This window comes from Cebus imitator, unplaced genomic scaffold (assembly GCF_001604975.1).
Source record: "Cebus imitator isolate Cc_AM_T3 unplaced genomic scaffold, Cebus_imitator-1.0 Scaffold359, whole genome shotgun sequence".
NCBI classification, from domain to species: domain Eukaryota; kingdom Metazoa; phylum Chordata; class Mammalia; order Primates; family Cebidae; genus Cebus; species Cebus imitator.
Window position 1 is genome coordinate 838,064 of NW_016107674.1, and position 14,574 is coordinate 852,637.

Genomic DNA, 14,574 nt, shown 5'->3' on the forward strand with positions numbered 1-14,574 from the left:
TGTGAGAGACACAAGGCACATGTAACAACATATTAACTGGCTGACTGCAGGGATTATATGCGAGCATTCATTCCATTATTCTGTGAACTCTTTTGTTATATTTGACAACTTTCAAAAAAAAATCTGGGAAAAGAAAAAAACTACAGATATAATTATTCTAATTTTGTATGCAATGGGGAAGGAGTGTAGCAAAAACTGACATATAAAAAGACTGGAAGAAAAGAAACCCCAATTTTTTTTTTTAAGGCAAGTCATGCTCTGTTGCCCAGGCTGGAGTGCAGTGATGCAATCTCCACTCACAGCAACCTCCACCTCCCAGGTCCAAGTGATTCCCGTGCCTCTGCCTCCTGAGTAGCTGGGATTACAGGTGTGCACCGCCACACCAGGCTAATTTTGGTAGAGGCGGGGCTTCACCATATTGGCCAGGCTGGTCTCGAACTGCTGACCTCAGGTGATCTGCCCGCCTTGGTCTCCCAAAGTGCTGGGATTACAGGTGTGAGCTACCACTCCTGGCCTAAACTCAAATATTAATAGTGCTTTTCCAGCACAGTGGGATTATAGGTGATCTATTTTCCTAATTTTCATGTCTAAAAATGCTCTGTAATGGGGATATCTTACTTTTATAATAAGAAGCAATTTAAACATGTTCTTTAAAAAGCTGAAATAAATGTGCTTTAACAGAATCACATAAGCAGAAGCAGGGCTCTTCCCTGACAGCCCACCAGACACTCCCAGGGTGGAAGGGTGTGCTAAAGTCAAAGTCTGCTCTTGAGTTCATGTTCTGTCAGAACACCTTGCAATTAGGAGGCTGGGCCTAATGACGTACTTGGTGCTGGGTCTTATTCTCCATCTGCCCCAGCTTCATATTCATTTTGTCCTGAACCGATCCCAGCTCTGCTTTTATCTCCTCCACAGTAGCCTCCAACTGATTCTCCAGCTTGTTGATAAGAGGTTCACATCGACAACCATTTATTGGTGCCTAAGAAGAAAGAAAAAAGGAATCAATCCCTTGTTCATTCCCTCAAGTATGTTTTGAGCACCCACAATGTGCCAGGCAGTATACCAGGGGATAGAGATGATGGAAGAGACAGGCTCTTCCTTGTCATAACTTTGGAGCATCCTATAGGCCAAGCCTTGAGGGCAGTAATCACTAAGAAGATTCAGAGGGTAAGATTTGGCCCCTCCTCAAGCTGCTTTTATACACCCTGGGGCCTCAAGATACCTAGTCACCTGAGGATGGTGCAGCAAGCTTTGCAGCTACACCTCTGTGTGCCTTGGCTTGGCAGCAGGAGTGATCTGTCCTGTGCAAGTATGGAGGCCATCTGGCTTATTTTAAAAGCTCATGCTTAACTAAGTCGACGCCTAAAGTAGCTATCAGCCCCCAGGAATGCTGTTAAACAAAAACCCTTGCTGAACGCCTAAGTTTCCTTTTCCTGACAGTGCTTAGCAGGTACCTGCATCACTTTCCCGTCCTTGCCCCTGTACAATGTGTACAGCTGGTATGCCCTGAACTCATGGGGTGGGGGCGGGGATGAACACCGATGTCTGTTCCTCTTTTTAGGGTGATTATGAGTATGCAGGTTCTTCTGATGTCCAGGCTGTTGGTCAGCTGGTGGGGTGGGATCAGAAAATGCTGACACCTGTGGGAGAGGAAAAGACACCTCTGAGCCCTCTGACCTCTGCAAGACTGATACCAGTCAGTGGCGCCCATGTCACCCCGTTTGGGTAAGGAGCCCTTTGTTTCCCCTCACAGTGTTCTACTCCAAGCTACACATGTCAAAAGAAATACATCAGCACATTAACTTTGTGTCTGATGCTTGCCAGATTTAATTTCTGTGCTCTGGCTCCAAAACAGCCAGCCAAGTGAGGCGGCTTTTTAGCTGATGGGCATGACACTCTGCCAGGACTCTCGCCTCCCAGCCACCCTCTGGGCTGCTTTCCGTGCCTCCTGACCTTGGGCCTCGACTTTTTCCTCTTGTCATCCTTTGCTCTGGGTTCTGGGGAGGCTGACAGGAACTCTTCTTTGCCTTCTTCTTTTCTGGGCACAGCTTGTTCACTGCTGGGGGTGTCTCCTGCTGAGACACTGCCCTAAAGAAGAAAAAAGCCCGGAGACCTATTCTGTTTGCTCCCTTGGCCTTTTTCACTAATAGGGTCAAATTTTCTTTGCAAGATTCCATCTATTAAGAGACCCAAGGGAAAGTCTGCAAATGAGATAAATTTCAGACATAGGAAACACTGCTTGGTGATCTTAACTAACATAGAATGTTTTTCCTGGTTGGTTGAACATTTGGCTTTCATTGTATTTACTAGGTCCTAAACTAAAGATATTCCTGGGTCTAATTTGATGTTGTAGAACACCAGGAACCTACCCGACACAAAACACGTCAGCATTAGAGACTTTCAGTCTTTTGCATTTCAACAAAACATAACTCACTCATTCTTTGACCTTGGACACCACCCCCTGCCAACAAAATTCATGCCAAAGAGTAATAATCCTTTGAAATGAAAAAATATCATATTTCTGGTCCTTGTGAGAACGTTCACAACTGAATATGTACAATTCACACCTAGGAAGTTAATCAGAGTTGCAATGGCTTAACACTGGAAATCAATGAGAGGATTCTGAAATAGCAGATAGAGGAACAAGTACTTGGTGATAACATTTTCTGTGCCAAAAGCTGTCTCTATATCCCAGACTTCTTCCTCCTGAGTGAACACAAAGGCAGGGTTTACACAGCACAAGGGCACCTAGCTGAGGCGGAGGTGTGGGGCAAGAGGAGCTGAAATCAGCTCGGGCTCTGCTCACCATGTGTGCCCTGTACACGGCGGGTCTGCCCAGGGGGCATCTTTTTCTAATTCCTATAAGGGAGCCATATAGGCTGGCATAGCCTTGGTCCCCTGCCTGAAGCGACTATGCCAGTGGCTCTCAAATTTTAGTCCACATGAGAGTCCACTGGAGGGCTTGTTTCAACATAGATTGCTGGACCCCACCCACCCAAGTTTCTGATCCTAGGGGTCTGAGGTGAGGTCCAAGAATTAGCATATCTAACAAGGTCCCAGGTGACACACTGGACACCACATTTTGACAGCCACTGCCCTACACAATCTGGGCACAGTGTCAGAGAGGCAGTGCTGCCCACAGGGCTGGGGTAAAGGCCACAGATACCTGAGCTGGTAAACATGCCGCCGACGCCTACCGGATGGGTAACAGGCAGTGCACACAGAGGCACATGGCCTGAAGCCTTGGGGAATGGAGGATGTGAAGCCAAAAAGAAAAATACTGGCAACGGTTTGAAGAGCCCCTGCAAGAAGGAGAGGCAGAGAAGGGCCTGGCAGCCAGCAGGTGAGCCCGGCTGAAGCAGGGAGATAGTTTCGCACCCTCTGCGCATGGGTGGACGTGGGGACGGCGGGAGGACTGCCCCCCACCTTGCTTTGGGCCACCTCATCTCTTGGCACAGACTGGGCTCTCCTCTCTTCCTTGAGCCTCTCTCTCTTTTTCCTCAGGCTTCGCCCGCGACTGAAGCGCAAGACCTGAAGGAGGCAAACGGCATTGTTACAACCACTGGTGTGCACAGCATCCACGTGAGAGAATTCTCCCTGGACCTGGGGCTCTGACCTAATGGAACTGACAGCCTAGAGGGTGAGAGCAGGTGTTCACATCAAACAAGCACCTCCGGACTACCTAGCATCATCCTAGGGCTTGTCCTGGGCACCACAGGGACTTGGAGATGGGTAGGCTATTATCCCTGACCTCAAGAAGCTTAAAGTCTATCATGATAATAACTACAGGCACTGATGCTGGGCCAGGACTGCCAACTACATGCACAGAGGCTGTGCTCCAAGGAGTGCCATTCACATAAACTAGGATATAGGGTGTTCCCTGGAGGTGTGCGACACAGCAGCCCCGTGCCAGGCAGTCTCACTCTCCATCTTGGTACACTGGACCTGAGCTAGCCTAGCAGATGTTCCCTTGGCCAAACTGTGTCCAAGTCACATCAATTTGATTCAAATATTAAGGTGTATCTACGAGCCACAGTACCAACCACAAGACAGAAATCTCTTCCCCAAAAGGAAGCGTTTACTTTGCCTCTTACAGTGCAGAGTGACAGAATGGACACAGAGGAACATATGTGGGGTCAGAACAATCTCAGTTTGAACCCAGTAGCCACTGGCTGTAGGGTCTTTGGGCAAGTGATTTGAGATCTCTGTGCTCTGTCTTCTCAAATGTAAAAATGGGTCAGGCGCAGTGGCTCATGCCTATAATCCCAACACTATGGGAGAACACAGTGGGAGGACTGCTTGAGGACAGGAGTTTAAGATCAGCCTGACCAACATAGCAAGACCTTGTCTTTTTAAAAAAGAAATAAAAATAGGGAGTTGTTGGGATTAACCAAGAAAAAATAGGTGGCTGGCATGCAGTGACTGTCAGGGGCCTCCCTACCTGCCTTCAGGTGGCTTAATTGGCAGAGGGTGTTTAACAGAGTACAGATCCTTGAGCTGATGGAAACCTTCAAACTCTAGTCCATAATAGTTAAAAATGAAAAAGAGTCCTTAGATCAGAAAGTCTGAGAAACACTTCCCTGAGTCATTTCTAAAGCTAAATTCAGACTCATCAGGAAGGCAAGTATGACGAAAGAAAGTGACTATATCCATCGCTCACCTGATTTATGGACTTTTTTTTTTTTTTTTAAGAGACAGAGTTTCACCATGTTGCCCAGGGTGGCCATGAACTCCTGAGCTTGGGTAAGCCGCCCGCCTCTGCCTTCCAAAGTGCTGGGATTATAGGCGTGAGCCACCACACCTGGCCTATGGACTCTTAATATCCCCAGAATCAGCCTAAAATTTACTTTCAGAGCATTTGTGAACCACACCAATCAAAATGACAAGTGACAATCAGAGGTCACCCAAACCCAAAATAATCGTCAGCAAAATTCCCTCCATTCAACATGTTATTTAGTCAGTGAAAATAACTGCATGACTTCCAGCCTTTCTCAGTAAACCAGACCATCTACCAATGGGACAACATTAATCTTTTCCAGTCCACAGAAGTGAGGGAATATTGACTTTGAGGCCTCCAATAGTAGTATTCTCTAGATGGGCATAATGGCTCATGCCTGTAATCCCACCACTTTGGGAGGCCGAGGTGGATGGATCACCTGAGGTCAGGAGTTTGAGATCAGCCTGGTCAACATGGTGAAATCCCATCTCCACTAAAAATACAAAAATCAGCTGGGTGTGGTGGCACACACCTGTAATCCCAGCTACTCGGGAGGCTGAGGCAGGAAAATTGCTTGAACCTGGGAGGTGGAGGTTGCAGTGAGCCAAGATTGTGCCACTGTACTCCAGCCTAGGCGACAGAGCAAGACTCCATCTCAAAAAACATACATACATACATATATACATACATACATACATACATAAAAATTAAAAAATAAAAAGTAGTATCCTCTTAGTACTGCTGTGGCCCATTTAAAATCAACGTCTGACTATGGGCCTAAGGCAAGGGGTTTTCTCTTTTCAGGCAAAGCAAACACTAATGCTATTTCTGTAGCCATAGAACAAGAGAACAGTATGCATAACATTTTATGCATAAAGTTCCTTGTTTGTGTTGAGAATAAAGCTCAGCATATACAATTATGCATAAAATAAACTTTCACAGCATGTCATCCAACTTATTTGTTATTCGATGTAAGCATGGAGAAACTTGCTTAAGTCTTTTTTTTTTTTTTTTTTTTGGAAACAAATACTTGACATCCCACCTCCTTTGCCCTCAACGCTCTTCAAGGATAATAGTTGTTAGGTGAGGAGGCCTTGGGAAATAGCTAGATTTTTCATGTTTTTTTTTTTTTAATGGAAACAAAGAACTGCACAGGGAAATGGTCCATGAAGGTCTTTTCCCTATAAGTGAAGATCCTTGGGCTCTGGAAGACAAATGACAGGTGGATTAAAGATCCGTCAATCTTTCTGTGCCTGGGGAACCCTCCAGCCCCATAAGATCTGATGATCTTTGTATGGCTGAGGGTGGGGCTGGATGTCCATTAAATTACCACATATTGAAATAGGCAGAGAAATGTGATGGGTTCTGACATTTACACAGCACTTCATACTTTTAGATCCATGAGAGACTAGCATTTTTCTATCAGGATTCATGGATGTGATTCCACTTACGATAAAAGCTGCCAGAGGTAGAAACCCCGCGGCTTTTCCTACCGACTTCCTTTTGTTGGGAGCTCTGTGGCCTTCCAGAGACCACTTAGAAGAAACAGCTCCATGCACAAGAGGGTGATCAGTTTTGCAAAAGATACAAATCTTAAACATTTCCAGAAACTACTAGTTATATTAGGGATTATTTAAAAATTTAAATGAAATAAAGGCCATTCCAAACCCTGGGCTGGTATCGAGTTATTTTGCAGCAGGGTGGTGTTCAAAAATCTTCCTTTGACTCCCTGAGACTTTTTCTTGCAGAATAAGATGGAAAGCCAATCAGTGTTTGCGATAATGTAATACAGAATAGTGCCAATCTGAAAATAACCTAAATGTCCATCATTAAGGAAATGGCTTAATAAAATATTAATAGCAACAAAAAGAATATTATGCCTCCATTGTAATGAATAATTATGAAGACTGCGGAGCACTGTTTTATAATAGGATAAAAGGCAGAAACACAAAAGGGTATATACATTGTAAGCACAATTATATAAAAATTACGTTTCTCATCCATTTTTGGATGAAACAAAAACAGTTGTTGCGGGGGCTAGGATTATGAATAATTTATAAATTATTATTAAATTTCTTTATTGTTACTTAATGTCAACCTCAACTAAAGTATCAGCCACCATTTGAAAAAAATTAAATGATGGTCAAAATACTATTATTCAGTAAAAGAGGAAAGAAAACTAGACTGTACTCAACTGTCTCTGGCAGGCGACTATCTGCCCAGAATGGTCCCCTCCCTCCTGCCTTTCTCTGGAGAATGCCCCTTCTCTTCTTAAAGTCCCTGTCCCACTTCTTCAGGGATGGGCATTTGGCCTAAACTCTGCAATCATGGTCCTCTCCTGCAATGTCTTAAACTGGAACTTCTTCCTTGGCTGAGTAGCTGGGAAGGTATGACCCAGGCAGCTGGCCGTGACAATGATCCAGCCACAGGGAGAAGACGAGGCGGCCCAGGCTATGAAGAGCTGGACTGGAAGCCTTTGACTCCCGTCATCCTGAGCACCCATGGATACTTATACCTCCACTGCCTGGTTACATTCCCTATTTAAGTTAGTTTGAAGTGGCTTCAGTAGACTGCAACCAGGAGTCCCAAAACTCTGTAGCCCCACATAATCAGTACCATGGAAAGGGCAGTAAATCCTACCTGGGGAGCTTTGGTGAGGAGAAGAGCAACTTCCGGGTTATTGTGGTAGCGGGCAGTCTCCAGCGGAGTCTGGCCTGCCTGAGGAGAGGCAGAGGAGGACAGGTGAGAAAGGGCCACTGGCCCTGCACACACATAGCCCAGCTGGCACAGCTCTGGCCAGAAGCAGGCAGTTCCACACCCACCTACACCCAGCACCTACCTGGCAAAACACAGCCACCTATGTGATATGGCCCTGAGCATCAGCCTTAGACCCTCCAATGAGAGCGCTGGGTCACACCAGAGGACACCCTCAGTAAAATACACGGCCAGAGGGCAAGGGCAGACCAAGGGAGCAAGAAGTGCTTTAGGAGGCCAAGGCCTGGGCACCATCCACCAAGGAGTGCTTCCCAGAAAAGAGGGGAGGGAAGGTAGCACTCAGATGGCATCCAGGGGGAATGTTTCAGTTGGGGAAACACCACAGAAGATCTGAGGTCCAGCCCAGTGATTTACCTCCCCTGGAAAACAGTGGGAAGATGCTGGAGGGGCAGATCAGGGCCTCGCCAGAGTTTCAGGAAGTGGAATATGAAAAGCAATTACAAGTTATAGCCATAATGTAAGTTATCAGGAGACGAAGCCAAAACCCAGGAGTTGATAGCAAATGGAAGATATTCAAGGCATCATGGAAGAGTTAACTGTGCCCCCAGTACTGGTTATAGAGCTATGAGAAGGCAGGAGGAAGAAGAGGGAAGCTAGATATAGGAGCCAAGGAGGCTTGAGAGCCTGTGCCAGTGTCAGCAGTCCCAGGCCACCCCCCTCAAAAACACCTCCACACAGCAGCTGTTGCACCCTCCAGGCCCCGCTGAGCCATTCAGAAAGGAAGAGACTGCAGGGTGGCCTCGAAGAAGAAAGTGCACCTGAGTTGGCGCTTGCTCTAGGATCTGTAGGACACACAGTGGCGTAGGAGGAAAACAGTGAGGTCAGGTAAAGTGAAAGAAAAAGGAGTTGGCTTAGAATTTTGAGGCTGATTAATCTGAGGGCCAGGTGGCCATTTTTCTGAGCACCACATACATTTACAGCCTGGAACTCACTTTGGATAGCATCCACTTGTCAGTTTACCAGGACATCCCTGAGTTCCTTTTCATGCCAGGTTGTGCTCACTGCAGCTAGGCGGCTAACAGCAGGCTTGTCAATTCCTGGGGCTGCTCAGAGCATGGGTTCCCTTCAAGTCCACCCCAATGGCCCCAGGGGCTGTGGTTCCAGCAGAGATCCCCCCTCTTCCAAATGCGCTGGGCCCAAGGGTCTGCAGGGGTTTAGTTCTAACAACACACCTCTCATTCTGGAAAGGGGTGGGAACCACTTCAGAAAGCAACGTTGCAACTCAACTTACATTGTTAACAATGGTCGTATCTGCTCCGGCTTCCAGTAAGATTTTGGCCACTTTCTTGTGATTTAGGGCAGCAGCAACGTGAAGTGCTGTGTCTCCAGCCTGGAATTGATTAGAAGGCCTGCTAAACCCCATCTGCTCATGGCCTACAGCCCTCAACTTTTCATTACCTGGCCTAGGTGTGGCTCTTCAAAGTCAAACCGAGATTTGCCTGAGACCAAAATAGGGCCCTTTGTTAAAGCATCATGAGTACTTAAGGAGATCTTGGAACTGAGTGACCTCGGCACTAGTATCATCTTTCTTTCTGGGTGGGGATATCTAAAATCACAGAGCAGGATTAAACGCAGGGGCAGAGTAATGCTGGCCTGGAGTTGCTGAGAATGGTAGGACCTGAAGCCTCACAAAGACATGAGGACAGGCGGGAGGCCTGGGGTGGACAGGCTAGTCATTCCACTTTTGACTCGTTTACTCAAGGAGGTCAGAGGTCAGAAAAACTGCTTGGTGTCCCACTGCTAGATTGAGCAGGAGAAGCTGTGAAGACGGCTACTTCTGCAAGCACTGGAGAGGTGACAGGCTGGCCTGCAGCTATGGTGGGTAGATCTGAAGGGGCCACTGGGACTCAATCCATCTGCAGGCTCAGGATATGCTTTGTGCGGGTGGAAACACCAAGAACCAGTGTTCGCTTAAGACCAACTGTTTTCTACATCTTACAGATAGCCTATAAATAAGTGCTCACATTATCTTTATACAAAAAAATATGCTTTCACAAAATCAACTCTGAGAAAAGGATAAAGACAACTGCAGCTCAGTGGGCCCACTCCAAATGCAAATGCTGTCATTTCCCAAACATGATGATATAAATAAACCAGACAAATATAGGAGAAGTGAAACAATTCATTCTCTCTCCTATCAGGTGATCAGGCAAAGTGCCTGATACTTTTTTCCTGGGTAGCATGAAAATTCAGTCATCTTTGTGAGGGGTGGAAAAATTGTATTTTTTTTTTTTTCTCTTTGGGACAGAGTCTCACTCTGTCACCCAGGCTGGAGTGCAGTGGCATGATCTTGGCTCACCACAACCTCCGCCTCCCAGGTTCAGGCGATTCTCCTGCCTCAGCCTCCCAAGTAGCTAGGACTACAGATGTGCGCCACCACACCCGGCTAGTTTTTGTAATTTTTTTTAGTAGAAATGGGGTTTCACCATATTGGACAGGCTGGTCTTGAACTCCTGGCCTTATGATGTGCCCGCCTCAGTCTCCCAAAGTGCTGGGATTCCAAGTGTGAGCCACCGCACCCGGCCATGTTTCATTTCTGAGTCACTTAGCTGGGTGTGTTGAAGGAAGCTCTGCAGCAGTGCTTTTTCCTTGGCTGAATACTAGAATAACCTTTGGAGCTTTAAAAAATGCTGATGCCTGGGTCCCACTCCCAGATATTCTAAATTCATTGGTCTGCCATGTGGGCTGGGCAGGGGGACTTTTTAAAGCTCTCAGGTGCCGTGACATGCTACCAAGGCTGAAAGGCACTGGTGGAGGGGTCACCTGATGACCTACTTAGGAATGACAGACTTAGCTACTTGATTAGGTCAGTGGTTCTCAATCCTGGCTGTACACTCAGATAAAGAGCTTTTTAAAAACACCATTGTCTGGACCTCACCCCCAGAAGTTCTGGCTCTTTCAAACTGGGGTAGAATCCAGGAACAGTATTTTTAATTCCCCTGTTGATTCTCATATGCATCCAGGTCAGAAATCACCATTATATGGTCTGTTAATCTGCACCACAATCTAATGTTTTTTTAGTTCAGATTTATGCACTTCAACAAAGAAAAGCCAAACAATGTACCATATAGGTATCAATAAATACCAAGACAATCTATTTTTTAAATCCAATGACTGCTAGAAATTGTGCACATTTCCAAGGAAGACTGTAATACTCAGAGCTTTATTTCAAAACCCCATTACATGGCACTATCTATAGACTATGTACCCAATATACAGAAATGAAAGACTCTATCAGCTCAATTGTAAGTGAGTAGCAGTACAAGGAACAGAAGAAAGGGAGTCATAAGACTTTTAATTACTTGCTTGGTGTTTTTCTTTTTTAAGAAAGAAAACAGAACTCAGGGAGTCATAAGACTTTATATGTTTGCTTGGTGTTTTTCTTTCTGCTTTAGAGAGACGGGGTGTCATTCTGTCACCCCGACTGGTGTGCAGTGGCAAGATCACAGCTCACCATAGCTTTGAACTCCTGGGCTCAAAACAATCCTCCCACTTCAGCCTCCTGAGTAGCTGGGACTACAGGTATATGCCACACTGCCTGGATAATTTTTATTTTTTTAAATTAATGTATTTATTATTTTTTTTGAGACAGAGTCTCGCCCTATCACCCAGGCTGTAGTGCAGTGGTGTGATCTCGGTTCACTGCAACCTCTGCCTCCTGGGTTCAGGTGATTCTCCTGCCTCAGCCTCCTTAGTAGCTGGGATTACAGGTGCATGCCACCATGCCCAGCTAATATTTGTATTTTTTGTAGAGACATGGTTTCACCATGTTGGCCAGGCTGGTCTCAAACTCCTGAGCTCAAAGTGATCCACCCACCTCAGCCTCCCAAAGCACTGGGATTACAGGCATGAGCCACCACGCCTGGCCACATTAAAAAAAAATTTTTTTTTTGTAGACACAAGGTCTCCTTATGTTGCCCAGGCTGGTCTTGAACTCCTGGCCTCAAGTGATCCTCCTGCCTCAGCTTCCCAAAATGCCGGAATGTGAGCCACCGTGCCTGGGCTCCCTTGCTTCTTTACTAAATCACATTCTTCCTTGTGGGTTTTCTTTTTAAAATCATATTTAAAAAACAAAGCCTGCCCCAGGATCTCCAGAAAAGGTTCAATATGCAAATGTGGTGATATGTACAGGAATTATAAGGGCACACTTCCTCTAGGAGGCCAGATAAGCCAGGGCCACTAGAACTCAGGGGGACACCCATGCAAAGCCCAGAGCTGGTGGAGTCCCAGATAGGTGAAATGGCAGCACTTCCCAGCAGCCTCTTCTCCCGTTTGCACTAACACACCTGTCCGGTAGCCTTGTGGGAAGGATGCTGGCAGCCATGAAGAGGAAACATGCACTGACCTGGTTCTTTTCATGGACAGAACAGAAAGCACTGAGGAGGAGCCTAATGATGGACAAGTGATTATAGCGCGCAGCAACGTGCAAACAGGTGTCTCCTGCCTGCGAACAGAAATCAAACTCTAAGCACAATCTGAGCAGTTACAAAAAAAAATAGAGAAAAGTAGAAAGAAAATATTATTTAAAAGGTGGCAGACTATCATATACTCTTTAGGAAACCATAGCAGCTCTTTTAACATAGATGCCAAGGCTTGCCGTCCTTTGCTGCTGTGACTGCTGTGGGCAGCCTTGCTCCTTTTCTGCCTGTGCAGAACAACCAATGGTCACAGAATCACTGCTTTCATGTTTATGAAACTAGACATCTGCTCCCCACGAGACCTTCGCAAGAGCTGAGGCAGGCTCTGCTTACCCAGTGCTTGAAGAGGATCCAGTGACCCTGGGCTCCCTACGACCCAAAAGGTCTATAATACACTGACTTAAGACTAACCGCATTGCTTTGGAAATGAGCCCTTCCCAGCACAGATCTCTTATGGATGAAAGGACAGGGCAGCAGGAGGGTTGTCAAATCTTAAGATCATATATGCCCCCGGAAATTCAAGGAGTATCCAACTTTGGACCTTAACATCCTATATGAAGCTATGTAGTGGGGGAGCTGATAAGGAAGCAATCACTGGGAGCAAAAAAGGGCATGAAGGAAAACTCAGGGCAGGATCCTCAGTAAGCACAGCAGGTAGAATCCTGCTCCCAGAAAGACAATAAAGAACTGGAGACAAAAAGCTGCCTGCAGTGTTCTCTTCCCGTTTCCATGCTAGCTCTGTCTGGAGAATGTTGGCCACATGGCAGACTTTCCTCCCCTGCATTAAGATGGAACCAAGCTCAAAGCTGAGGTTCAGAGCTTAGATGAGTTAGATGAGGTCTACCCCAAACAGGGAGACCTCAGCTGAGGCCACTTTAGAAAAAAACTCAGATTTTTTTTTTTTTTTGCCAATGTGGCTAAGGCAAGGGATTTATAAAGGAAATACAGCTTCTTTATGGAGGAAGAAGTGATACCCACGTGACGTTTCTGGTTAGCTCATCCCAAGGGTGCCTCAGTAATCAATAGGACCTGCTCACTGTAGATGCTGGGCATGGGGTATCAGAGGACCTTTCCCTGTAAATGGCACCAACTCACATATGCTGATAATAGTACAACACTCTATGTGGGTAGAGACTTTCTTAAAACATTAACTGGTTTCCTAGTCTTTCATTGGCCAGACATGTGCTGTAAGAAATGATAAACTAAAGTTGAAGCACAAAGGGAAAAGGATGGGAGAAAAGCAGTATTTCCAAATCTATTGATTCCTCTTCTCGTGTGCCTAAATGACCCCTTAGAAAATTGGCAAAAAAAAAAAGAGAACACTTTAGAGATAGTCCCTAAACACTTTTTACATTTTAATTTCGAGACATTAAGGTTCAAGTATGCTCATGAAGTTATTTTCTGAAGTGACACAAGAAAGAGAGAGTGTGAGAAGCCGGTTTTGTTCACCCACGTTATTTTTGAGGTCAGCGCGGGACCCGGCCAACAGGAGGACGCGTGTGCTCTGGGAGTGGCTGTTCTGGCAGGCCAGGTGCAGAGCCGTGTTCCCCGCCTTGGAGAGAGGCAGAGAGAGGGAGGACACATTAGCAACATGCTTCCGCACAGACCTGCATGCCTTGCAGAGGGGCAGTACTTACTCCTGGGAAAAGGCAACGCTTACATTCTCTGCCTCCTCAAAGGAAGGGTTGGTTTTGGTGGGGATGCTTTAGAGGCAAGAACATTTAATTTGGAGTCCAAACAGGCAGAAGAGTCCTATTTGTCATAAAGCCTTGGTTCCAAGTCCTGGCTCTACCAGTAACTAGTTAAAAGCCAGTCTCTTCAAATGCTTAAATTACTTACCTGGGAAATGGAGCATGACCCCCACATCCTGAGGCTGTGGGGATCGATTCAGTGTCCAGGAAGGTATTTTCTTAACCATACAATGCTGGACACATGCACAGCACTCAATTCCTATAGATGATGTCCTACCTCACATAAGCAATAGCTGTGGTTACAATCCCTGCCAATGGTGGGCTTAAAAAAGTAAAACTAGCCACTTCCTGGATGTGCACATGAGATTTAACTTGTAAGCCTTTTTCAAGTCACCCATTCTTGTATTTTTCTCGAAACATCAAAATTTTAACTCTGGACACCAGACCCCGCCTTTTAGGCAGTACAGTCACATGTGTCACTTAGGACACAGATTGAGACACTCTTGCTTTTTGGGTCCCTCTTGTTTTTGAGATCCTCAACACACCATGTCACAATGGATCAGAATAATGTCCATAGCAATACTGCAAGAAAAAATTGTAGGACATGAACAGAACTTTTGAGTCTATGGGAGTAGGGCACGTGAGGCTGCTGATAATCCCTAGAAAAGTAACAAGAAAACAAGGCTGTGTGATAGGTGACGCTTGGTCATCCAAGAGCCTGCCAGCACCCAGGAGGTTAACACAGAAGCTCTGCGCTGGTTCTGCTGAGCCTAAGTGCTGGGTCAGGCTTGCAGGTGCGTGGGCTCAGAGCTATTACACTGCCTGGCTGATTGCTTCTCCCTCACTTAGTTCACTCCCCTCTGGATCTCACAGTACTGGCTGCTGACACTCCAGTATGTTAGATTCCTGATCTTTTAAAAATAGAAATGAGTTAAAAAAAGAAATTGTTAGATACTTGCTTGATGTCTTTGCT

General features: G+C 46.0%; 1 protein-coding gene across 9 annotated transcripts in view; it reads right to left on the reverse strand.

Annotated features, from left to right (window-relative positions):
* Positions 1 to 14,574, reverse strand: part of ANKRD6 (ankyrin repeat domain 6) — a 37,085-nt gene that overhangs the window by 9,340 nt on the left and 13,171 nt on the right. For 4 of the 9 annotated variants that reach the window (XM_017506798.2, XM_017506796.2, XM_017506795.2 and 1 more), the window contains 8 exons: positions 13,364 to 13,462; positions 11,838 to 11,936; positions 8,724 to 8,822; positions 7,358 to 7,435; positions 3,427 to 3,531; positions 1,954 to 2,088; positions 1,455 to 1,640; positions 827 to 979 (listed from right to left, as the gene is read on the reverse strand). In XM_017506798.2, the coding sequence (XP_017362287.1) occupies positions 827 to 979; positions 1,455 to 1,640; positions 1,954 to 2,088; positions 3,427 to 3,531; positions 7,358 to 7,435; positions 8,724 to 8,822; positions 11,838 to 11,936; positions 13,364 to 13,462 (954 nt within the window). The remainder of the gene's footprint in view (positions 1 to 826; positions 980 to 1,454; positions 1,641 to 1,953; positions 2,089 to 3,426; positions 3,532 to 7,357; positions 7,436 to 8,723; positions 8,823 to 11,837; positions 11,937 to 13,363; positions 13,463 to 14,574) is intronic. The other 5 variants (XM_017506800.2, XM_017506797.2, XM_037730797.1 and 2 more) reach the window with 3 other exon arrangements.